General features: G+C 53.2%; 1 protein-coding gene across 2 annotated transcripts in view; it reads right to left on the bottom strand.

Annotated features, from left to right (window-relative positions):
* Window positions 1-6,577: 6,577 nt before the first annotated feature.
* The window catches only part of cdk20 (cyclin dependent kinase 20), a 38,677-nt gene continuing 20,117 nt past the window's right edge, over window positions 6,578-25,137 (bottom strand). Inside the window, exons 2-8 of one of the 2 annotated variants that reach the window (XM_087985287.1) lie at window positions 24,731-24,844; window positions 21,473-21,661; window positions 15,315-15,436; window positions 14,546-14,608; window positions 12,953-13,076; window positions 8,365-8,520; window positions 6,578-6,892 (exon numbers count right to left, since the gene is read on the bottom strand). In XM_087985287.1, coding sequence (XP_087841413.1) covers window positions 6,716-6,892; window positions 8,365-8,520; window positions 12,953-13,076; window positions 14,546-14,608; window positions 15,315-15,436; window positions 21,473-21,661; window positions 24,731-24,844 — 945 coding nt within the window. In that variant the 3' untranslated portion in view covers window positions 6,578-6,715. The remainder of the gene's footprint in view (window positions 6,893-8,364; window positions 8,521-12,952; window positions 13,077-14,545; window positions 14,609-15,314; window positions 15,437-21,472; window positions 21,662-24,730; window positions 24,845-25,137) is intronic. The other variant, XM_087985288.1, reaches the window with a different exon arrangement.

The following is a 25,137-nucleotide window of genomic DNA, read 5'->3' as shown; positions in this document are numbered from 1 at the left end:
AACAGGAGGCCATTCAGCCCCCTCCTCCAGCTTGTTACACAGGAACAGGAGGTCATTCAGCCCCCTCCTCCAGCCGGTTACACAGGAACAGGAGGCCATTCAGCCCCACCCTTCTCCAGCCGGTTACACAGGAACAGGAGGCCATTCAGCCCCCTCCTCCAGCTGGTTACACAGGAACAGGAGGCCATTCAGCCTTCTCCTCCAGCCTGTTACACAGGAATGGGAGGCCATTCAGCTCCACCGCCCTCCTCCTCCAACCTGTTACACAGGAACAGGAGGCCATTCAGCTCCCTTCCTCGAGCCTGTTACACAGGAACAGGAGGCAATTTAGCCCCTTCCTTGAGCTTGTTACATAGGAACAAGAGGCCATTCAGCCCTCTCCTCAAGTCTCAGTACTGACCTGCACTGTGTCAAATGCCCTCAGCACTGCTCTCCATCATTATCTTGTTTACCCAGCTCTGACACTGAGGTATTCCCTTGGTAGGAAAATGGAAAGGCAAAGATGAAGTAAAAACCTACAAAGTTTCTTGTCTAATTAATTATAAACGGATCATTGCAATATGACACACAAGAGAGGCGGAAACTGAGGCCTAGTGCGGAGGGACGGTTAGGCGAGACTTGTGGTAAAGGAATTGGGTTTGGCGATAGCATCACAAATAATTCGGGTAAATTTCATATCTCTCCTTCCCCTCTCTAACCCGGTTCAGAAAAAGGAGAAATGTTTTGTCAACTGTGTAAGCATTCTCATTGACCCCACCAAACAAACTTTGTAATCTCACGAGAGGCCTGTCACACAAATGGTTGCTGTGTCCTCCTTCACTGATGAATCCACCCATCTCGTCTAACTGTTTGTTGCTGATAAGGTCTTTATCTGATCGGAGGCAATAGTTGGCTCATACCCGCAGTAGAAATCTGAACAGTCATTTTCTATATTTCTTTTTTCCTCTCTCTTTCTTCCCACCCCCCACCCACCCCTGACTCCTCCAGGGCCAAAGCCTGATCATCTTTTGAGCGTTAAACACATCTTTCCCGTTCTACTCATGCTGCCTTTCCATACCTTTCTCGTTCCTGCCTCCACATATTTCTCTCTCACACTCTTTCCTCCGAACACGAGGAAGATCAAATGTGATTCACAAGACTGGGAATCCTTGTCTGTAAATCCCAAGTTGCAGCCCCACGTGTTCAGTGTGTAATTACAAAGGTAAACATTCTTCCGAGGGGGAACAGAGTATAACCGTCAAGGAAGTTTGCCCCAACTGTACAGGATGTTGCTAGGAGTCCTCACTGAAGGATGGATAGACTTGTGCTGTGAGGTACTGCAGAGGAGCTTCCCTTGGCTGGAATGAAGGGATCTGTCTTCCAAGGAGAGGTTGGGCCTGTCCCTCCATCAGATTTCTAAAAAAATGAGGAGGTGTTGGCATTGAAATGTACCTGAGGAGATGGGTGCTGAGAGGCTGTTTCATCCCCCACACAGGCTGGGAAATCTAGAACAAGAGAGGACACGGTTTCAGAATGAGGGGTCTCCTATTGAAGGCAGTAATGAGGAAGGATGTCTTCTCTCTGAGGGTGGAGAGTCTTTGGGATTAACACTCCACACAGGGGTCAGGTCAGTGAATCTATTCAAGGCTCAGTTTTGATGGGTCAGTGTAGAGAGAGCTGTACTCTGTCTCTAACCCCGCACTATCCCTATCCTGGGAGTGTTTGACGGGGGAACAGTGTAGAGGGAGCTTTACTCTGTATCTAACCCTGTACTGGCCCTGTCCCTGGGAGTGTTTGACGGGGGAACAGTGTAGAGGGAGCTTTACTCTGTATCTAACCCTGTACTGGCCCTGGCCCTGTCCCTGGGAGTGTTTGATGGGGAATAGTGTAGAGAGAGCTTTACTCTGTATCTAACCCTGTTTTGTCCCTGGGAGTGTTTGACAGTGTTGAGGAAGCTTTACTCTGTATCTAACCCCGTGCTGTTCCTGTCCCTGGGAGAGTTTGATGGGGGACAGTGTAGAAGGAGCTTTACTCTGTATGTAACCCTGTGCTGTCCCTGTCCCTGGGAGTGTTTGATGGGGACGGTGTAAAGGAAGCTTTACTCTGTATCGAACCACATGCTGTCCCTGTCCTGGGAGTGTTTGACAGGGGATAGTATAGACGATGCTTTACTCTGTATTTAATCCTGTGCTGTTTAACAGGATTTGTGTCGGGAAAACTTTCCATTTGAAATAAAGTGCATTTTCAAGAGTAAAGAGGCGGGGGAGGGCTTTACTCTCTGTCTAACCCCATGCTGGGAGTATTTTCCCCTTTTCTAGCCACTGCCAACCAGCACACTGCATGGGATCTTGGTTTGTACCAAGGCCCTGCAGCTTCAGATGTTTCCAAGAAACGAGGCCCCTTTCCTGAGTCTCTGCCTTCTTTCTTGACCTTCTCATTCTTGTTTTGTGTGCTTTATTCTGCAGGCTTGATCCACTGTTAAGTCTTCTGTCTCTCTGCCTTTCACCAGACTGTTACATTCTTCTGCATCAGCCAGTCTGCCTCCCCAACACTTACCAGCTCTTGCTAACACACTTGCTCAGTCTGCAAACAGAGCTGGAAGATCTGCACCAAAGAGATAAGGGCATTTCTGAGGAATTGGTCTTCTGCTGAAGACACCCAGAAACTGTCTCACGCCCAGAACTCAGAAAGTCATAAGTGGTCTCAAGGGAGTGGCCATGCTTAACCCTATCGTGTCAGCTAAACTCTGGAGTTGCAATAACCATTCCCTTCCCTGCCCTGAAGATGAGAGAAAAGGAGTATTCATCTTCCCTTAGGTGGTGGTGGTGGTGGTGACATCGGGGTGAATGTCAGTCCAGAACCCCCAGGCTTATGTTCTTGGGACCTTGGGTTTGAATTCCAACGTGAACAGATGGTGAAATTTAAATTCAACAAAAGGCTCATGGTGACTGTTGTTGAAAAGCCAAGAAAAGGGAAGATCTGCTGTCCTTACCCAGTCTGGCCTGCATGCGACTGTCCTCTGGGCAGTTGGGGATGGAAAATAAATACTGGCACCAGCCAGTGTTGACCACATCCCTCGAATGAATTAGGCTATCAGGGAGGGAGAGGGAAAGGTAGTGATTATGTCACTGGACAAGTAATCAAGAGGTAATCTGGAGATACACTTTCCAATCCCACCATAGTCTCGCTCTCCTATTTAGGCCCCGTCACTGTCTACCTCCTACACATTGACTTCCCTGTTGTGGAGATCCCATGAATGTTTCCAGCTTTGAAGGAGAGTGGTAACATTGCTGGAAAAGTGGGGCTAATGCTGTGAGGATGCAAGTCCAAATCCCAGCATGGCAGTCTGGTGAGGATCATTAAATCAGGGAATGAGAGTCTCAGTAATGGCAACCGTGACAATGGTCATCGATCGTCATTAGGGCAGCACAGTGGCTCAGTGGTTAGCACTGCTGCCTCACAGCGCCAGGGACCCAGGTTCGATTCCAGCCTCGGGCGACTGTGTGGAGTTGGCACATTCTCCCCGTGTCTGCGTGGGTTTCCTCCGGGTGCTCCGGTTTCCCCCCACAATCCAAAGATGTGCCAGTCAGGTGAATTGGCCATGCTAACTTGTCCATAGTGTTAGATGCATTAGTTAGAAGGAAATGGGTCTGTGTGGGTTACTCTTCGGAGGGTTGGTGTGGACTTGTTGGGCCAATGGGCCTGTTTCCACACTGTAGGGAATCTAATCTAAGAGTGCATGTGGTTCACTGGTGCCCGACAGAGGGAGAAGAAAATCGGTCGTGCTCACCAAGTCGGTGCCTACATGGGATACCAGGCCACACAGCAACGTGGTGACTCTCAATAGGCTTCCGAGATGGCTGGGCTGCAGCGGCTCAAAACAAGCCAAAGGGAAATTGGGACCAGGAGGAGGAGAAAGTGATGACCGCAGATCAGAATCGCAGCATCCGAGGAAAAGAGTCGGGCATAAGCTCTTCATCAGGAATGACGGGGTGACCCAAGAGGGCTGAGAGATAAATGGGAGGGGGTGGGTGGTGCTGGGGGGGAAGGTAGCTGGCAATGCAATAGGTAGGTGAAAGTGGGGGGTGAAGGTGGTAGGTCAGAGTGGAAGGTGGAGTGGATAGGTGAGAAGGAAGATGAACAGGTAGGACAGTTCAAGAGGGCGGTGCCAAGTTGGAAGGTTGGATCTGGGATAAGGTGAGAGAGGAGAGGAAAGGAGGAAACTGGTGAAATCCACTTTGATCCCATGTGGTTGGAGGGTCCCAAGGCGGAAGATGAAGCATTCTTCCTCCAGGCGTCGGGTGGCTAGAGTTTGGCAGTGGAGGAGGCTGAGGACTTGCATGTCCCAGGCAGAGTGGGAAGGGGTGTTAAAGTGTTCAGCCACAGTGCGGTGGAGATGTTTAGTGTGTGTGCCTCAGAGATGTGCTCTGAAATGTTCCACAAGTTGGTGTCTTATCTCCCCAATGTAGAGGATACCCATTTCGAGAGCAACAGAAATAGTAGTTGATTTGTGTTAAAGTACAGGTAAATTTCTGTCAGATGTGGAAAGATCCCTTGGGGCCTTAGAGCTGAAGGGAGAGGTATGGGCACAGGTTTTGCACTTCTTGCGGTGGTGGGAAAGGTGCCAGGAGTGGAGGGTGGGTTGTTGGGTGGGGGGGGGGGGGGGGGTATGGACCTTTACAAGGGAGTCATGGAGGGAATGGTCTCTCCAGAACACAGATAGGGATGGGGAGGAGAATATATCCATGGTGGTGGGGTCTGTTTGTAGGTGGCAGAAATGTTGGAGGATGATGTGTTGCATCTGAATATCGGTGAAGACCAGGGGCTCTAGCGAGTTTTGAGAAGATTTGTAGCTCAGGTTTAGGTTCTGGACGTACGTTTGCTCGCTGAGTTGGAAGGTTCATTATCAGACATTTTGTCACCATACTAGGTAACATCATCAGTGAGCCTCCTGTGAAGTGCTGGTGATATGTCCTGCTTTCTATTTATCTGTTTTGTGTTTCCGGTTCTTTTTCTCAGAGGGTGGTAGATGGAGTCCAAATCAATGTGTTTGTTGACAGAGTTCCGGTTGGAATGCTATGCTACTAGAAATTCTTGTGCATGTCTCTGTTTGGCTTGTCCTAGGATGGGTGTATTATCCCAGTCAAAATGGTGTCCTTCCTCATCTGTATGTAAGGATACTAGTGTTAGTGGGTCATGTCTTTTTGTGGCTGTATCTTGGTGGCTAGTTTCCTGCCCATTTGTCCAATGTAGTGTTTGTTACAGTTCTTGCAAGGGATTTTGTAAATGACATTCATTTTGCTTGTTGTCTGTATAGGGTCTTTCAAGTTCATTAGCTGCTGTTTTAGTGTGTTGGTGGGTTTGTGGGCTACCATAATGCCAATTGGTCTGAGTAGTCTGGCAGTCATTTCCGAGATGTCTCCGATGTAGGGGAGAGTAGATAGGGTTTCTGGGCGTGTTTTGTCTACTTGTTTGGGTTTGTTGCTGAGAAATCGGGGGACTATGTTCATTGGGTACCTGTTCTTTTTGAATACGCTGTATAGGTGGTTTGCATCTGCTCTTTGTAGTTCCTCAGTGCTGTAGTGTGCTCATTGAAATGATGCTCTAATGCAGGTTTGTGTGTGTGTGTGTGTGTGTTGGGATGATAGATTCTGTAGTTCAGTATTAGACTACTCAGACCTCTTGTCTGAGGTGCCAAGGGGGAGACCTGTGTGTGGTCAGGGTGGGAGGCCTCAGACAGCATAGAATGTGGGAGAGAAATTGTTCTTGTTGGTGGAAGGGTTGATAGTCAAGAGATCGGCTGAAAAGAAGTGTTTCACGTGGCCTGAGAATGTGGGAGAGGAGGAAGGACGTTTTTGGGAAGGAATTGAATCATTAATCAGAGGAGGAAGAATGTGCAGAGGTAAGAGTGTGAGGGGGGGGGCTAATGGAGACAGGGTGACCCCACTACAGCAAGACGACAGACAACAGCTCTGCAGAGACCTTCCGAGGTGAAACTGGCAACAGGAAACTCCTTTGGCATTTTGGAGGATTGAGAAGGGAACATGTTTTTTTTTAAAATGAAACCAACCAGAGGGTTATGCTGCTGGTACAGAAATTAATAAAGAGCGAGGTGACTTAGATTTTGAAGTAGACACAAGGAACCATCTGAAGCTTTCTGAAACCAGAAAGAAACTATTAAGAGATTTCAGTTGGTGTCACGTTTGAAATGAACTCTACTGAGAATCAGAGAGTGGAATTAGCAAGAGATCATTTACAAAACTGACTCAAAATAGTGTTATCTGATGATTGTGAAAAAGATCCCCATGTTATTTGCAGCCAAGAAAGTAACCAGAAAATGTCTAAATGGGGCAGCAGAGCAGAGGATTGTAGATATACAAGTCACTGAAAGAGGCCATGCAGGTTAGGAAGGCAGTACAAACACAAACAGAAGCAGTCAGTCTGGGGACACTGAAACCTGGGGGAGCCTGACCAGCACAGAGCAATGCAGTCAGCTCGAGAATGGGCTCCCCCCTCTCTTCCTTGAAGGCATTTGAAACCTGACCCCTTTGGCCAAGATACATGTCCCCCAGTATCTCCTTCCACAACTCAGGCTCAATCATTAGTCTCGTGTTTTATTACAATACTCCTGTAACACAGGTTGTGGAGTGACAGCACTCTGCTCTCTCTAATGAAGCAGACAGTCTATAAAAAGGGGAACAGCACCCCATTCTCTCCCAGCACAACGGTGGTGTCACTAGAGCCGGGCATGGCAGGAGACGAGGTCCGGGTCTGTCACTGACTCCACGAGGGGCTGCTCGATGTGGAACTCGTGCTGATGCTGCAGGGTCTTCCTGCCCGCCCGCTGCGGGATCGGCAGCTCCGAGTGATGGGCAGGCAGCGGCTCCTTGAAGAAATACGGGTGCAGGAGAGCCTGGATGGGTGAAGGGAGGGAACACATCTGTTAAGCTTTGATTGTGATGGCCTGGCCTGATTCCTACCACCAGATCCCACGGGCGTGTGCCTTTGAGGTCAGTGTAGGCCGACCGGCGGTGGGCACACTCTGAGTGGTTCCGTGGAACACTGGTGCCAACTATCAGCTGACCCTCTGAGTGACAGGCACTGCTGGCTCTCATCCCCATCCCTCACTCGTGGAAACATTTCTCATGTTTGCTCAATCCAAACCCTCTCCATCGTTTTAAAAAGCCCAAGAGCAGCTGGATGTGAAGCAGGCGGTGCCATTCCGCCCCTCAGGTCTGCTCTCCTGTTCAGGAAGATCTCGTGGATTGGACTGAGAGTCTCAATCCTCAACCCAACATTCCAATCTGTAACCCTCGCGTTCCTTTCCCCTATTAAACTGCCACTCAATTCCTTACAATCCAATTACATTGTTAGAACAGTGTGCAGTATTCCGAGTGGGACGTGGGGACCAGAACAGTGTGCAGTATTCCAAGTGGGACGTGTGGACCAGAACAGTGTGCAGTATTCCGAGTGAGATTCATGGACCAGAACAGTGTGCAGTATTCCGAGTGGGACGTGGGGACCAGAACAGTGTGCAGTATTCCGAGTGAGATTCATGGACCAGAACAGTGTGCAGTATTCCAAGTGGGACGTGGGGATCAGAACAGTGTGCTGCATTCCGAGTGGAATATGGGAATCAGAACAGTGTGCAGTATTCCAAGTGGGACGTGTGGACCAGAACAGTGTGCAGTATTCCGAGTGAGATTCATGGACCAGAACAGTGTGCAGTATTCCAAGTGGGACGTGGGGATCAGAACAGTGTGCTGCATTCCGAGTGGAATATGGGAATCAGAACAGTGTGCAGTATTCCAAGTGGGACATGTGGACCAGAACAGTGTGCAGTATTCCATGTGGGATTATAGGGACTGGGACTGTGCGCAGTATTCCATGTGGGATTATAGGGACTGGAGCTGTGCGCAGTATTTCATGTGGGATTATAGGGACTAGGACTGTGCGCAGTATTCCATGTGGGATTATAGGGACTGGAGCTGTGGGCAGTATTTCATGTGGGATTATAGGGACTAGGACTGTGCGCAGTATTCCAAGTGGGATTATAGGGACTGGGACTGTGGGCTGTATTCCAAGTTGGATACGGAGACCCGAACAATAAAGAGTACTCATGGTGAGATTTCTCGTCAAGGCCTGATAGGAGTTTAATTGTGTTTTTTTGCTATTAGACATTATCCCTGTGTAAACAAACTCCAGTTCCCATTTGATTTTAAAACTAGCCTGCAGTGTGACCCATGTCCCAGATCCTGCGAGCGAGGTGGTTTCCTGTTGGCGCCAGAGTTTAGCCAGAGGAGAGTGTGAAGGCCCAGGTGGGTTGGACAGGGGAGCAGGAAGAGGAGGGGGAGGATTTGGAAGAAGGAGCTGGCCGCTGCTCACCTCAGCTGCACTGATTCTCTGCTTGGACGGGTAAACCAGGAAGCGTTTCAGTAGATCCACTGCCTCGGGTGAGGCGTCTGGGACAACGTGTTCCAGTGGAATGGGTGGATTCTCCTTGAAAGTGATCTTGTTGTAATCTGGCAGCTCGGTAATTTCCTAGCATATTGGTGGTGAGGTGGGGGGTGAGGGGGAGGGGGAGCAATTGAGGAGCGAGAGGTTAGTGAAGGATGTGCAATTTTGAACTCTACATTAGATTCCCTACAGTATGGAAACAGGCCCTGCAGCCCAACAAGTCTACACCGACCCTCCGAAGAGTAACCCTCCCAGACCCATTCGCCTATATTTTATGCCTGACTAATGTACCTATCACTATGGGTAATTTAGCATGGCCAATTAATCTGGCCTGCACAGCTTTGGATTGTGGGAGGAAACCGGAGCACCCGAAGGAAACCCACGCAGCCACAGGGAGAATGTGCAAACTCCACACAGACAGTCAGCCAAGGTGGGAATCGAACCTTGTCTGTGAGGCGCTGTGAGGCAGCAGTGCTAACCACTGAGCTACTGTGCTGCCCAAAGGGTCAGTGCAGAAGGAGTGCCACATGTAATCCAAGCGATGCTCAATGGTCACACAGTTACTCCCACCTGGGAGACAATGACGGATTGAGTCCCACTTTGGTTTATGTTAAGGATAAACGTTTTAGGAAATCTGTTGTAAAAGTAAAATGATTGATTACAAAACAATGGTGACTTGAGGCTTGTGTCTTGTGGGTCAGTTCAACACTCTTGCTCCCAATCTCAGCACTGAGGGAGTGAGCAGTGTTGGAGGGTCAGTGCTGGGGGAGTGGGCAATGTTGGAGGGTCAGTGCTGAGGGAGTGCTGCACTGTCGGAGGGTCGGTGCTGAGGGAGTGCCACACTGTCAGAGGGTCAGTGCTGAGGGAGTGGGCAATGTTGGAGGGTCAGTGCTGAGGGAGTGCTGCACTGTCGGAGGGTCGGTGCTGAGGGAGTGCCACACTGTCAGAGGGTCAGTGCTGAGGGAGTGGGCAATGTTGGAGGGTCAGTGCTGAGGGAGTGGGCACTGTCGGAGGGTCGGTGCTGAGGGAGTGCCACACTGTCAGAGGGTCAGTGCTGAGGGAGTGGGCAATGTTGGAGGGTCAGTGCTGAGGGAGTGGGCACTGTCGGAGGGTCGGTGCTGAGGGAGTGCCACACTGTCAGAGGGTCAGTGCTGAGGGAGTGGACACTGTCAGAGGGTCAGTGCTGAGGGAGCTCTGCACTGTCGGAGGGTTAGTGCTGTGGGAGTGAACACTATTGTAGGGTCAGTGCTGAGGGAGTGCCGCACTGTCAGAGGGTCAGTGCTGAGGGAGTGCCGCACTGTCAGAGGAGTCAGTGCTGAGGGAGTGAGCAGTGTTGGAGGGTCAGTGCTGAGGGAGTGGGCACTGTCGGAGGGTCGGTGCTGAGGGAGTGCCACGCTGTCAGAGGGTCAGTGCTGAGGGAGTGGGCAATGTTGGAGTGTCAGTGCTGAGGGAGTGGGCAATGTCGGAGGGTCGGTGCTGAGGGAGTGCCACACTGTCAGAGGGTCAGTGCTGGGGGAGTGGGCAATGTTGGAGTGTCAGTGCTAAGGGAGTGGGCAATGTCGGAGGGTCAGTGCTGAGGGAGTGCCGCACTGTCGGTGCTGAGGGAGTGCCGCACTGTCAGAGGGTCAGTGCTGAGGGAGTGCCACACTGTCAGAGGGTCAGTGCTGAGGGAGTGGACACTGTCAGAGGGTCAGTGCTGAGGGAGCTCTGCACTGTCGGAGGGTTAGTGCTGTGGGAGTGAACACTATTGTAGGGTCAGTGCTGAGGGAGTGCCGCACTGTCAGAGGGTCAGTGCTGAGGGAGTGCCGCACTGTCAGAGGGTCGCTGCTGAGGGAGTGCTGCACTGTCAGAGGGTCGGTGCTGAGGGAGTGTCACACTGTTAGAGGGTCAGTGCTGAGGGAGTGCCGCACTGTCAGAGGGTCAGTGCTGAGGGAGTGCCACACTGTCAGAGGGTCAGTGCTGAGGGAGTGCTGCACTGTCAGAGGGTCAGTGCTGAGGGAGTGCCGCATTGTCAGAGGGTCAGTGCTGAGGGAGTGCTGCACTGTCAGAGGGTCAGTGCTGAGGGAGTGGGCACTGTCGGAGGGTCAGTGCTGAGGGAGTGCCACACTGTCGGAGCGTCAATGCTGAGGGAGTGTCGCACTGTTGGAGGGTCAGTGCTGAGGGAGTGGACACTGTCAGAGGGTCAGTGCTGAGGGAGCTCTGCACTGTCGGAGGGTTAGTGCTGTGGGAGTGAACACTATTGTAGGGTCAGTGCTGAGGGAGTGCCGCACTGTCAGAGGGTCAGTGCTGAGGGAGTGCCGCACTGTCAGAGGGTCGCTGCTGAGGGAGTGCTGCACTGTCAGAGGGTCGGTGCTGAGGGAGTGTCACACTGTTAGAGGGTCAGTGCTGAGGGAGTGCCGCACTGTCAGAGGGTCAGTGCTGAGGGAGTGCCACACTGTCAGAGGGCCAGTGCTGAGGGAGTGCTGCACTGTCAGAGGGTCAGTGCTGAGGGAGTGCCGCATTGTCAGAGGGTCAGTGCTGAGGGAGTGCTGCACTGTCAGAGTGTCAGTGCTGAGGGAGTGGGCACTGTCGGAGGGTCAAGGCTGAGGGAGTGCCACACTGTCGGAGCGTCAATGCTGAGGGAGTGTCGCACTGTTGGAGGGTCAGTGCTGAGGGAGTGGGCACTGTCGGAGGGTCAGTGCTGAGGGAGTGCCACACTGTCGGAGGGTCAGTGCTGAGGGAGTGGGCACTGTCGGAGGGTCAGTGCTGAGGGAGTGCCACACTGTCGGAGCGTCAATGCTGAGGGAGTGTCGCACTGTTGGAGGGTCAGTGCTGAGGGAGTGACGCACTGTCAGAGGGTCAGTGCTGAGGGAGTGTCACACTGTCAGTGGTGCTACCTTTAAGGATGTGACACTAACCCAGTTTCCCTTCTGCCCTCTCAGGTGGATGTAAAATGTCCCACGACCTCTACTTCCTGATGAATCGTAAGAGAGATCTCCAGGGAGGGTGGAACCTCACGTATCCCAGTCCTGGAAGGGGCGGCATTTCTGGTGTGCATGGAGCCCAATGATCTTATCCCGAGTGAATACGAATGGAGAAGGGAAGGTGCGACACAGCGTGTGAAGGTTCCAAAATCGGCACTGTTTCAATAACTCCCAGCCAATCCGATCCGCAATGAACTGCCGGAGGAAGTGGCAGATGCTGGTAGTTACAACGTTTAAAAACCATTTAGGTAAGTACATGAAGAGGAAAGCTTTGAAGGGATATGGGCCAGGAGCAGGCAAGTGGGACTAGTTTAGTCTGGGATTATGTTCGGCACGGACTGGTTGGACTGTGCTAGATGACTTCACGACTGTTGTATACTCAGTAGTATCTTTACCATTTCTGTCCATGTTCACCCTCCTCCAGCTCTCTGGCGAGACAGATGAATCACAATTCCCCCATCAGCTACAGACCTTCATCTCACAGTACTGGTCCGTTCTTAGTGATCTAATCATGAGGTTCACGCACTCTTACACAAGTCAGTCACGGCAGGAGGAGGAACAGCAACAGCAAGGCAGCCATGGGCAGGACATCAGCTCACCTGCAGCTATGAAATCGCTAAGACAGGTCAGACAGAGTGGACAATATTCATCTCAGGTATCAGAGGTTAGGGCTTGATCCTTATTGAGGGGTTTAATAATTGAAGGATTCAACAGGGTTGATAGAGAGCAACCACTTCCTCTGGTATGGGACTGTCCAGAATTAAGGACCATGCTGAACCTTTAAGCCTGAGCTCTGTCCATCAGAGTTAAACCTGAGCTCTGTCCATCAGAGTTAAACCTGAGCTCTGTCCATCAGAGTTAAACCTGAGCTCTGTTGATCAGAGCTGATCCCAGGAAATACCTTTTCTACAAAGGGTATTGGACATCGAGAGCTCGCTCACCCTATTCTCCTCAACTCCGGACCACCAGTAAGGTATCAATTGGAAATTTTGAAACGGAGGCTTTTGTCCGGGCTAGTGAGATTAAAGGTGACAGAACTGAGGTAGGTAGGTGGAGTTCAGACACACATCAGCCGAGCCACTGGGGGGTCCAGGCTCAAGGGGCTGATTGATCTCACAACAGGTTCCTGTGATGCCTCACAGGGCCTCAGTTACAATGTGGTGGAATCATCAGCGTCCCCCCACCCTCCTCCAGCCTGTTACACAGAGGCAGGAGGCCATTCAGCCCCTCCTCCAGTCTGTTACACAGAAACAGGAGGCCATTCAGCCCCTCCTCCAGTCTCTTACACAGGAACAGGAGGCCATTAAGCCCCTCCTCCTCCAGTCTGTCACACAGGAACAGGAGGCTATTCAGCCCCTCCTCCTCCAGCCTGTCACACAGAAACAGGAGGCCATTCACCTCTTTGTGCATACTGCACCACTCACTGGTTAACTCGCTAAACTCCAGGCATTTTATGCTCCTTCTCTTCTGTTCCGCTCGGAGTCTGGGAAACATACAGTGGAATGGCACCGAGGCTAATAGATACGCCCTGAGCGCTGCCGAGTGTGACTTACTGGCCAGATCCTCTCATTTGGCGTCCCCAGGACTCTGAGAACGCAGCACAGCTGCTCAATGTCATTCTCGCCTGGGAACAGCGGCGAGTTATTCAGGAGCTCCCCGAAGATGCAACCCACTGCCCTGGAGGGGGAGGGATAAATCACTGAAGCTGTCCCAGACACCGGCACCAACCCGACCTCTCCCACCCCGGCACCAACCCCACTGCCCCCCACCCTGGCACCAACACCACCCTGGCACCAATCCCACTGCCCCCAACCCCGGCACCAACACCACCCCAACCCCGGCACCAACAACAGCCCCCACGTCTGCACCAACACTACCCCCGCACCAACACCACCCCCCACACCTCGGCACCAACACCACTGCCCCCCATCACCCGGGCACCAACACCACCTACCACCTCATCACTTCCCCCCCCACACCCGGGCACCAACACCACCTACCACCTCATCACTTCCCCCCCCCACACCCCGGCACCAACACCACCGCCCCCCCATCACCCGGGCACCAACACCACCTACCACCTCATCACTTCCCCCCCCACACCCGGGCACCAACACCACCTACCACCTCATCACTTCCCCCCCCCCACACCCCGGCACCAACACCACCGCCCCCCCATCACCCGGGCACCAACACCACCCACCGCCCCAGCACTGCACCCCCCACACCACGGCACCAACACCAGCCCCCACCTCAGCACCACCCCCCCACCCAGGCAACAACACCACCACTCCCCACACCCCTGCAACAACACCATACCCACCGCCCCACCCACCCACCCACCCCGGCACCAACACCACCCCAGCATCAACCCCACTGCCCCCCATCCCACCACCACCACCATCATGGCACCAACACCACCATCATGGCTGCAAAATCCCACACACTAATCCTCCCAACATATGGCTCAATCTGTATCTAAACCCGTGCTGTCCCTGTTCTGAGACAGTTTGATGGGGTGGGGGATGGTGCAGAGGGAGCTTTACTCTGTATCTAACCCTGTCCAGTCCCTGTTCCTGGGAGTGTTTGATGGGGGACAGTGTAGAGAGAGCTTTACTCTCTATCTAACCCCGTGCTTTCCCTGTCCTGGGAGTGTTTGATGGGGGACAGTGTAGAGGATGTTTTACTCTGTATCTAACCTTGTGCTGTCCCTGTCACTGGGAGGAGAAAGTGAGGTCTGCAGATGCTGGAGATCAGAGCTGAAAAACGTGTTGCTGGAAAAGCGCAGCAGGTCAGGCAGCATCCAAGGAGCAGGAGAATCGACGTTTCGGGCATAAGCCTTTCACTTTCCTGAAGAAGGGCTTATTCCCGAAATGTCGATTCTCCTGCTCCTTGGATGCTGCCTGACCTGCTGCGCTTTTCCAGCAACACAATTTTCAGCTCTGTCACTGGGAGGGTTTGATAGGGGACAGTGTAGAGAGAGTTTTACGCTGTATCTAACCCTGTGCTGTCCCTGTCCCTGGGAGAGTTTGAGGGTACAATGGAAGGGAGGTTTCTTTTCTGCCTATCTCCTGTCCAATGTCCAAAGATGAATGAACCACAACCTTATTAGTGAGGATACTCGAACAGAGAACTATATAACTTACCAAATATCCACCCCTTCATCATACTTACGAGCTCCATAAAGCAACTCTGGGGCTCGGTACCACCTGTGATGTGGGAATATAAAAAGATAGAACTGAGCCAGCCTGGCAGAGAGTCTCCTCAGACCAGAGAGGCTGAGGGGGCAGATTCAGTCAAAGTGGTTGGAGTGATGAAGGGGTTTTCGATGAAGGCTGTGAGGGGGCGAGGGGAGGAATCGTTTTCAGTAGCAGGAGGCTGAGTGACTGGATGGTGAAGGGGATTGAGGGGAATGGAGTAAAGAACGAAGAGGAGATATAGAGGAGGAACAAGTTCAACAGGAACTTTCCAGGAGGGGGGAAATTAGATGAATTCTCAAAGGAGGAAACTTTAGCAACTACGGAAGACGCAGTCATTAGTGGCCAAGCATGAGATTTTTCTGACAGCCATCAGAGTGTTGACGGGCCGAATGGGCTTGTCCCATGCTGCATCGCTCTCTGATTGGATGGTGAGGGAATTGGCGAGATGTCGGATTGTTGAGTCTGTGGAATTCTTGTCCCTGGACAGCGGTGGGAGGCAGGGTCACTGAATATCGCAAAAGGTGGAGAATGAGGTAAATTCTGGATCGACAGAGGGTGGTGCCGAGGGTCACAACAGGGAAAAGGAAAGACAGGAAAACGGATGGTGGTCGCAATGGGATCAGTTGTGAATGTAACAAATAAAGGAGCAGGCTGGAGGGGCTGAATGGCCTCGTGCTGTCTGTAGGGCTGTACACTTCCTCTCTCTCTATCTCACCGGGTAGCCACCTGATGGCTGTAAAGTCGATCGCCTTCATTGGAGAAAACCCGGGCAAGTCCGAAATCAGCAATTTTGAGGTGCCCCGTCGAGCTGATGAGCAGGTTTGCTGGCTTCAAGTCCTACAAGAGGCAAGTGACAGATAAAAACTTTGTCCCACCTTCCGACTGGTAACATCTTAACTACTTGCATCAATGTAGTGGATCAGAGAGAAGGGAAAGGGCAGAGAGAGCAGCTGGAAATAGAAGTGGGGTAAAAACAGAGTTAGGGTTGGGGGGGCAAAGTGCTCTCTTGCCAGTCTAACAGTGTCCGCCTCCCTCAGCACTGACCCTCTGATAGAACCCACTCCCTTGACACAGACCCTCCAATGATGCCAACTCCCTCAGCACAGACCCTCTGACAGTGTGGCAGTCCGTCAGTACTGACCCTCCAACACTGTCCACCCCCTCAGCAATGGTCATCCAATAATGCACACTGCCTCAGCACAGACCCTCTGACAGTGTGGCTGTCTCTCACCCTGCGAGAGGGGGACTGTGAGCCAGTCTCTCACCCTGCGAGAGGGTAACAGTGAGCCAGACTCTCACCCTGTGAGTGGGTAACAGTGAGCCAGTCTCTCACCCTGTGAGAGGGTAACAGTGAGCCAGTCTCTCACCCTGCGAGAGGGTAACAGTGAGCCAGTCTCTCACCCTGTGAGAGGGTAACAGTGAGCCAGTCTCTCACCCTGTGAGAGGGTAACAGTGAGCCAGTCTCTCACCCTGTGAGAGGGTAACAGTGAGCCAGTCTCTCACCCTGCGAGAGGGTAACAGTGAGCCAGTCTCTCACCCTGCGAGAGGGTAACAGTGAGCCAGTCTCTCACCCTGTGAGAGGGTAACAGTGAGCCAGTCTCTCACCCTGCGAGAGGGTAACAGTGAGCCAGTCTCTCACCCTGCGAGAGGGGGACTGTGAGCCAGTCTCTCACCCTGTGAGAGGGTAACAGTGAGCCAGTCTCTCACCCTGTGAGAGGGGGACAGTGAGCCAGTCTCTCACCCTGTGAGAGGGTAACAGTGAGCCAGTCTCTCACCCTGCGAGAGGGTAACAGTGAGCCAGTCTCTCACCCTGCGAGAGGGGGACAGTGAGCCAGTCTCTCACCCTGTGAGAGGGTAACAGTGAGCCAGTCTCTCACCCTGCGAGAGGGTAACAGTGAGCCAGTCTCTCACCCTGCGAGAGGGGGACAGTGAGCCAGTCTCTCACCCTGTGAGAGGGTAACAGTGAGCCAGTCTCTCACCCTGTGAGAGGGTAACAGTGAGCCAGTCTCTCACCCTGCGAGAGGGGGACAGTGAGCCAGTCTCTCACCCTGTGAGAGGGTAACAGTGAGCCAGTCTCTCACCCTGCGAGAGGGGGACAGTGAGCCAGTCTCTCACCCTGCGAGAGGGTAACAGTGAGCCAGTCTCTCACCCTGCGAGAGGGGGACAGTGAGCCAGTCTCTCACCCTGTGAGAGGGTAACAGTGAGCCAGTCTCTCACCCTGCGAGAGGGGGACAGTGAGCAGTCTCTCACCCTGCGAGAGGGTAACAGTGAGCCAGTCTCTCACCCTGTGAGAGGGTAACAGTGAGCCAGTCTCTCACCCTGTGAGTGGGTAACAGTGAGCCAGTCTCTCACCCTGCGAGTGGGTAACAGTGAGCCAGTCTCTCACCCTGTGAGTGGGTAACAGTGAGCCAGTCTCTCACCCTGCGAGTGGGTAACAGTGAGCCAGTCTCTCACCCTGCGAGAGGGTAACAGTGAGCCAGTCTCTCACCCTGCGAGAGGGGGACAGTGAGCCAGTCTCTCACCCTGCGAGAGGGTAACAGTGAGCCAGTCTCTCACCCTGCGAGAGGGGGACAGTGAGCCAGTCTCTCACCCTGTGAGAGGGTAACAGTGAGCCAGTCTCTCACCCTGCGAGTGGGTAACAGTGAGCCAGTCTCTCACCCTGCGAGTGGGTAACAGTGAGCCAGTCTCTCACCCTGCGAGTGGGTAACAGTGAGCCAGTCTCTCACCCTGCGAGAGGGTAACAGTGAGCCAGTCTCTCACCCTGCGAGAGGGGGACAGTGAGCCAGTCTCTCACCCTGTGAGAGGGTAACAGTGAGCCAGTCTCTCACCCTGTGAGAGGGTAACAGTGAGCCAGTCTCTCACCCTGCGAGAGGGGGACAGTGAGCCAGTCTCTCACCCTGTGAGAGGGTAACAGTGAGCCAGTCTCTCACCCTGTGAGAGGGTAACAGTGAGCCAGTCTCTCACCCTGCGAGAGGGGGACAGTGAGCCAGTCTCTCACCCTGTGAGAGGGTAACAGTGAGCCAGTCTCTCACCCTGCGAGAGGGGGACAGTGAGCCAGTCTCTCACCCTGCGAGAGGGGGACAGTGAGCCAGTCTCTCACCCTGCGAGAGGGGGACAGTGAGCCAGTCTCTCACCCTGCGAGAGGGGGACAGTGAGCCAGTCTCTCACCCTGCGAGTGGGTAACAGTGAGCCAGTCTCTCACCCTGTGAGTGGGTAACAGTGAGCCAGTCTCTCACCCTGTGAGAGGGTAACAGTGAGCCAGTCTCTCACCCTGCGAGAGGGGGACAGTGAGCCAGTCTCTCACCCTGTGAGAGGGTAACAGTGAGCCAGTCTCTCACCCTGTGAGAGGGTAACAGTGAGCCAGTCTCTCACCCTGCGAGAGGGTAACAGTGAGCCAGTCTCTCACCCTGTGAGAGGGTAACAGTGAGCCAGTCTCTCACCCTGTGAGAGGGTAACAGTGAGCCAGTCTCTCACCCTGCGAGAGGGGGACAGTGAGCCAGTCTCTCACCCTGTGAGAGGGTAACAGTGAGCCAGTCTCTCACCCTGCGAGTGGGTAACAGTGAGCCAGTCTCTCACCCTGTGAGAGGGTAACAGTGAGCCACTCTCGCACCCTGCGAGAGGGGGACAGTGAGCCAGTCTCTCACCCTGTGAGAGGGTAACAGTGAGCCAGTCTCTCACCCTGTGAGAGGGTAACAGTGAGCCAGTCTCTCACCCTGCGAGAGGGTAACAGTGAGCCAGTCTCTCACCCTGTGAGAGGGTAACAGTGAGCCAGTCTCTCACCCTGCGAGTGGGTAACAGTGAGCCAGTCTCTCACCCTGCGAGAGGGTAACAGTGAGCCAGTCTCTCACCCTGTGAGAGGGTAACAGTGAGCCACTCTCGCACCCTGCGAGAGGGTAACAGTGAGCCAGTCTCTCACCCTGCGAGTGGGTAACAGTGAGCCAGTCTCTCACCCTGTGAGAGGGTAACAGTGAGCCAGTCTCTCACCCTGTGAGAGGGTAACAGTGAGCCAGTCTCTCACCCTGCGAGAGGGTAACAGTGAGCCAGTCTCTCACCCTGCGAGAGGGTAACAGTGAGCCAGTCTCTCACCCTGTGAGAGGGTAACAGTGAGCCAGTCTCTCACCCTGCGAGAGGGTAACAGTGAGCCAGTCTCTCACCCTGCGAGAGGGGGACTGTGAGCCAGTCTCTCACCCTGTGAGAGGGTAACAGTGAGCCAGTCTCTCACCCTGTGAGAGGGGGACAGTGAGCCAGTCTCTCACCCTGTGAGAGGGTAACAGTGAGCCAGTCTCTCACCCTGCGAGAGGGTAACAGTGAGCCAGTCTCTCACCCTGCGAGAGGGGGACAGTGAGCCAGTCTCTCACCCTGTGAGAGGGTAACAGTGAGCCAGTCTCTCACCCTGCGAGAGGGTAACAGTGAGCCAGTCTCTCACCCTGCGAGAGGGGGACAGTGAGCCAGTCTCTCACCCTGTGAGAGGGTAACAGTGAGCCAGTCTCTCACCCTGTGAGAGGGTAACAGTGAGCCAGTCTCTCACCCTGCGAGAGGGGGACAGTGAGCCAGTCTCTCACCCTGTGAGAGGGTAACAGTGAGCCAGTCTCTCACCCTGCGAGAGGGGGACAGTGAGCCAGTCTCTCACCCTGCGAGAGGGTAACAGTGAGCCAGTCTCTCACCCTGCGAGAGGGGGACAGTGAGCCAGTCTCTCACCCTGTGAGAGGGTAACAGTGAGCCAGTCTCTCACCCTGCGAGAGGGGGACAGTGAGCAGTCTCTCACCCTGCGAGAGGGTAACAGTGAGCCAGTCTCTCACCCTGTGAGAGGGTAACAGTGAGCCAGTCTCTCACCCTGTGAGTGGGTAACAGTGAGCCAGTCTCTCACCCTGCGAGTGGGTAACAGTGAGCCAGTCTCTCACCCTGTGAGTGGGTAACAGTGAGCCAGTCTCTCACCCTGCGAGTGGGTAACAGTGAGCCAGTCTCTCACCCTGCGAGAGGGTAACAGTGAGCCAGTCTCTCACCCTGCGAGAGGGGGACAGTGAGCCAGTCTCTCACCCTGCGAGAGGGTAACAGTGAGCCAGTCTCTCACCCTGCGAGAGGGGGACAGTGAGCCAGTCTCTCACCCTGTGAGAGGGTAACAGTGAGCCAGTCTCTCACCCTGCGAGTGGGTAACAGTGAGCCAGTCTCTCACCCTGCGAGTGGGTAACAGTGAGCCAGTCTCTCACCCTGCGAGTGGGTAACAGTGAGCCAGTCTCTCACCCTGCGAGAGGGTAACAGTGAGCCAGTCTCTCACCCTGCGAGAGGGGGACAGTGAGCCAGTCTCTCACCCTGTGAGAGGGTAACAGTGAGCCAGTCTCTCACCCTGTGAGAGGGTAACAGTGAGCCAGTCTCTCACCCTGCGAGAGGGGGACAGTGAGCCAGTCTCTCACCCTGTGAGAGGGTAACAGTGAGCCAGTCTCTCACCCTGTGAGAGGGTAACAGTGAGCCAGTCTCTCACCCTGCGAGAGGGGGACAGTGAGCCAGTCTCTCACCCTGTGAGAGGGTAACAGTGAGCCAGTCTCTCACCCTGCGAGAGGGGGACAGTGAGCCAGTCTCTCACCCTGCGAGAGGGGGACAGTGAGCCAGTCTCTCACCCTGCGAGAGGGGGACAGTGAGCCAGTCTCTCACCCTGCGAGAGGGGGACAGTGAGCCAGTCTCTCACCCTGCGAGTGGGTAACAGTGAGCCAGTCTCTCACCCTGTGAGTGGGTAACAGTGAGCCAGTCTCTCACCCTGTGAGAGGGTAACAGTGAGCCAGTCTCTCACCCTGCGAGAGGGGGACAGTGAGCCAGTCTCTCACCCTGTGAGAGGGTAACAGTGAGCCAGTCTCTCACCCTGTGAGAGGGTAACAGTGAGCCAGTCTCTCACCCTGCGAGAGGGTAACAGTGAGCCAGTCTCTCACCCTGTGAGAGGGTAACAGTGAGCCAGTCTCTCACCCTGTGAGAGGGTAACAGTGAGCCAGTCTCTCACCCTGCGAGAGGGGGACAGTGAGCCAGTCTCTCACCCTGTGAGAGGGTAACAGTGAGCCAGTCTCTCACCCTGCGAGTGGGTAACAGTGAGCCAGTCTCTCACCCTGTGAGAGGGTAACAGTGAGCCACTCTCGCACCCTGCGAGAGGGGGACAGTGAGCCAGTCTCTCACCCTGTGAGAGGGTAACAGTGAGCCAGTCTCTCACCCTGTGAGAGGGTAACAGTGAGCCAGTCTCTCACCCTGCGAGAGGGTAACAGTGAGCCAGTCTCTCACCCTGTGAGAGGGTAACAGTGAGCCAGTCTCTCACCCTGCGAGTGGGTAACAGTGAGCCAGTCTCTCACCCTGCGAGAGGGTAACAGTGAGCCAGTCTCTCACCCTGTGAGAGGGTAACAGTGAGCCACTCTCGCACCCTGCGAGAGGGTAACAGTGAGCCAGTCTCTCACCCTGCGAGTGGGTAACAGTGAGCCAGTCTCTCACCCTGTGAGAGGGTAACAGTGAGCCAGTCTCTCACCCTGCGAGTGGGTAACAGTGAGCCAGTCTCTCACCCTGCGAGAGGGTAACAGTGAGCCAGTCTCTCACCCTGTGAGAGGGTAACAGTGAGCCAGTCTCTCACCCTGCGAGTGGGTAACAGTGAGCCAGTCTCTCACCCTGCGAGTGGGTAACAGTGAGCCAGTCTCTCACCCTGTGAGAGGGTAACAGTGAGCCAGTCTCTCACCCTGCGAGAGGGGGACAGTGAGCCAGTCTCTCACCCTGCGAGAGGGGGACAGTGAGCCAGTCTCTCACCCTGCGAGAGGGGGACAGTGAGCCAGTCTCTCACCCTGTGAGAGGGTAACAGTGAGCCAGTCTCTCACCCTGCGAGAGGGGGACAGTGAGCCAGTCTCTCACCCTGTGCATGATGGAGTTCTGGTGGCAGAATGCCAGCCCTTTCAGCAGCATCATCATGTAACCTTTAACCTGTGACTCAGTCAGGGGCCAGTCAGAATTGCGGATCACCTCGGACAGGTCACTCAACATGTACTCGAAGACCAGGACGAACCCTGTCCCGTGGGGAAAGACATCCTTTAGTTTGACCACCTGCAGTAGGAGAGGAGGCAGGAACGCAGTGTAAGACTGAACATCACTATCTGTCAACATTGAAATCATACATTCATACAGCATGGAAACAGACCCTTTGATCTAAATAGTCCACACCGACCAGAATCCCAATCGAAACTATTCTCACCTGCCTGCACTTGGTCCATGTCCCTCAAAACATCTCTTATTCATGGACTTAGACAAATGTCTTTTAAACGTTGTAAATGTACCCGCATCCACCACTTACTCTGGCTGTTCTTTCCACATGCAAACCATTCTCTTTTTAAATCTTTCTCCTCTCATCTTAAAAACATGGCCCGGAATTTTCAAATCGGGAAAAGTTGCCTACCATTCACCTTATCCTTTCCCCTCATGATTTCCTAAACCTCTTCAAAGGTCACTCACCAGCCTCCTATGCTTCAGTAAAACAAGTCCCAGCCTATCCAGCCTCTCCTCATAACTCAAATCCCAGAGAGTCTGAGAGATTCTGAGAGGGAATGTGAGAACCTGCAAGGTCCAGGCAGCTGAAGGTACAGTGTTTGCAATGTTGCTGCAGTTGGAATTTGGGAAGGGTCATGAGAGTCTGCAAACGGCAAACACCCAGATCTCACCAACATGGAGTTGAAGACAGTTTAGGAAACAGTGCTGTTAATATTCCTGCAGCTTAAATGAGAGTCATATTAGGTGAGCACCAGAGACACTGTGTGAAGAGGGCTCAGGGTCAGTGCAGCGATGTAAGAGGTGTATTTTGTCCAGATTCTTTTGAAGAGAGGTTTTGAGCCAAAGGCACAGAGGTGTCTATTTCAGTAAACAACTTGAGAGGCCTTGGGGATTTTGTAAACGTTGGAACAATAAAAGTTGCATGAATGGGTGGAGTTTGGTTCCCACAGAATGGTCTCTCAATGGTTAGCACTGCTGCCTCACAGCGCCTGGGACCCCGGTTTGAATTCCATCCTTGGGTGACTGTCTGTCAGGAGTTTACATATTCTCCCTGTGTCTGCATGGGATTCCCCCCCCCACCCCCACAGTCCAAAGATGTGCAAGTTAGCTGGATTGGCCATGGGAAATTGTCCCGTAGTGCCCAGGGATGTGCAGGTTAGGGTGGATTGGCCATGGGAAATTGTCCCATAGTGCCCAGGGATGTGCAGGTTGGGGTGGATTGGCCATGGGAAATTGTGCCCGTAGTGCCCAGGGATGTGCAGGTTGGGGTGGATTGGCCGTGCTAAATTGTCCCGTAGTGCCCAGGGATGTGCAGGTTAGGGTGGATTGGCCATGCTAAATTGTCCCGTAGTGCCCAGGGATGTGCGGGTTAGGGTGGATTGGCCATGGGAAATTGTCCCGTAGTGCCCAGGGATGTGCAGGTTGGGGTGGATTGGCCATGGGAAATTGTGCCCGTAGTGCCCAGGGATGTGCAGGTTAGGGAGGATTGGCCATGCTAAATTGTCCCCGTAGTGCCCAGGGATGTGCAGGTTAGGGTGGATTGGCCGTGCTAAATTGTCCCGTAGTGCCCAGGGATGTGCAGGTTAGGGAGGATTGGCCGTGCTAAATTGTCCCGTAGTGCCCAGGGATGTGCAGGTTAGGGTGGATTGGCCGTGCTAAATTGTCCCGTAGTGCCCAGGGATGTGCAGGTTAGGGTGGATTGGCCGTGCTAAATTGTCCCGTAGTGCCCAGAGATGTGCAGGTTAGGGAGGATTGGCCGTGCTAAATTGTCCCGTAGTGTCCAGGGATGTACAGGTTAGGGTGGATTGGCCGTGCTAAATTGTCCCCGTAGTGCCCAGAGATGTGCAGGTTAGGGAGGATTGGCCGTGCTAAATTGTCCCGTAGTGTCCAGGGATGTGCAGGTTAGGGTGGATTGGCCATCGGAAATGCAGGGGTACAGGGATAAGATAGGAGGATGGGTCTGGGTGGGCTACTCTTCGGAGGGTTGGTGTGGACTCAATGGGCCAAATGGCCTTCTTCCACACTGTTGGGATTCTATGAGAGACAAGGTCTTAGTTTAGCTTCAGTAGATTTTTGGGTTTTGGATTTGGCTGTAGAAACCGGATGTCTCTCTTGCTCTCTCTCTCACACACACACACACACACACACACACACTCAGCTAAATGCTGGCTGTCTCTCTCTCTCTCTCTCTCTCTCTGCCAGAATCACACGTGAGACGATCTGTTTTACTGAATTTGCCTTTTTGTGAAGGGTGTGTTTATGGGATGTTACAGTATTGGAGCAGTTGCTGTTTAGTAATTAAATCATATGATTCTGTTATTTTTTCCAAAAGAGTTAGTTCTACCTATTGTTTGTATTTTAATTGTAGGGTACAAATAAACAGTGTTTTTGCTCAAAGCCAAGTAGTGTAACCAATCAAATTTCATTTGGAACACAGCACCTCAGGCTTGTCTTTAAATGAGATAAAAGTTACGGTTTTGGCTATCTCTTTGAACTATATTTGAAGGATGTTTGGTCTCAGATCTTGTCCTGCCCCTGCTGGAGCAGAGTCGTATTAGCACAGGCTGCGAGGGGGCAAAGCTTCCAGCAGCTCGCAACTGGGGTGCCACAGTGCCTCCAGTGGCCGCTGTTGGGTTGTGGCAGGTGCTGCATCAGGGCTTAGATTAGAGTATTGCTGGAAAAGCACTACTGATGAAGGGCTTTTGCCCAAAACGTCGATTTTCCTGCTCCTCAGACGCTGCCTGACCTGCTGTGCTTTTCCAGCACCGCTCTAATCTAAACTCTGGTTTCCAGCATCTGCAGTCCTCACTTTTACCCTGTGCTGCAACAGGGGAGAGCGCAGACTGTGAAGCAAGAGATCAGTTAATGTAATGCAAGGACACAGTCAACACACAAAAATGGTAACTCTAATCCTGAAGGTACCCAAATCTTGGCTTCCAAACCTCACAGACTTCAGATAGCAGCTACGAGGGGAGGCAAAGAAAGTACAAGGACAGCAGGGGATTGGATACAGAGTACAGCTCTCTCTACTCTTTCAAACAGCAAGTAAAGCTCTCTCTACACTGTCCCCCATCAAACACTCCCAGGGCAGGTCCGGTCAACGTAAAGCTCTCTCTAATCCATACTCACATACTGATTATCCTCAATTTCCTGCAGAGCTTTAATCTCCCGCAGGGCCTGGTTCGGAATTCCATCCTCCAGTTTCCGCAGGGCCACTTTCTTGAGAGCAACAGTCTCTCCTGTCTGAAAGCACAAACAGAATAAACAACGAGCCCTCCAGAACGTTGGTGTATGAGCTGTCACGCCCACAAGGTGGCAGCCAAAGCTGGAACACAACAAACAGTTTCAGTCCCGTAATTTGCGAAAAGATGGACTGGTACAGACACAGTCCAGAGAAGGTTCACTCAGCTGATCCTGGGACAGAGGGACTGTCTTTTCAAGAGAGGTTGAGGAGGTTGGGTCTGGCATTTAGAAGAATGCGAGGTGACCTTATTGAAACAGGCAAGATTGTGAGGGAACTTGACAGGGCAGAGACA

The sequence above is a fragment of the Chiloscyllium plagiosum genome, unplaced genomic scaffold (genome assembly GCF_037043375.1).
Source record: "Chiloscyllium plagiosum isolate Xiang-an unplaced genomic scaffold, Cpla_swu_hap1 HiC_scaffold_51, whole genome shotgun sequence".
NCBI classification, from domain to species: Eukaryota; Metazoa; Chordata; class Chondrichthyes; order Orectolobiformes; family Hemiscylliidae; genus Chiloscyllium; species Chiloscyllium plagiosum.
Note: the sequence above shows the minus strand (reverse complement) of the source record. Positions and strands in the feature narration are given on the sequence as shown.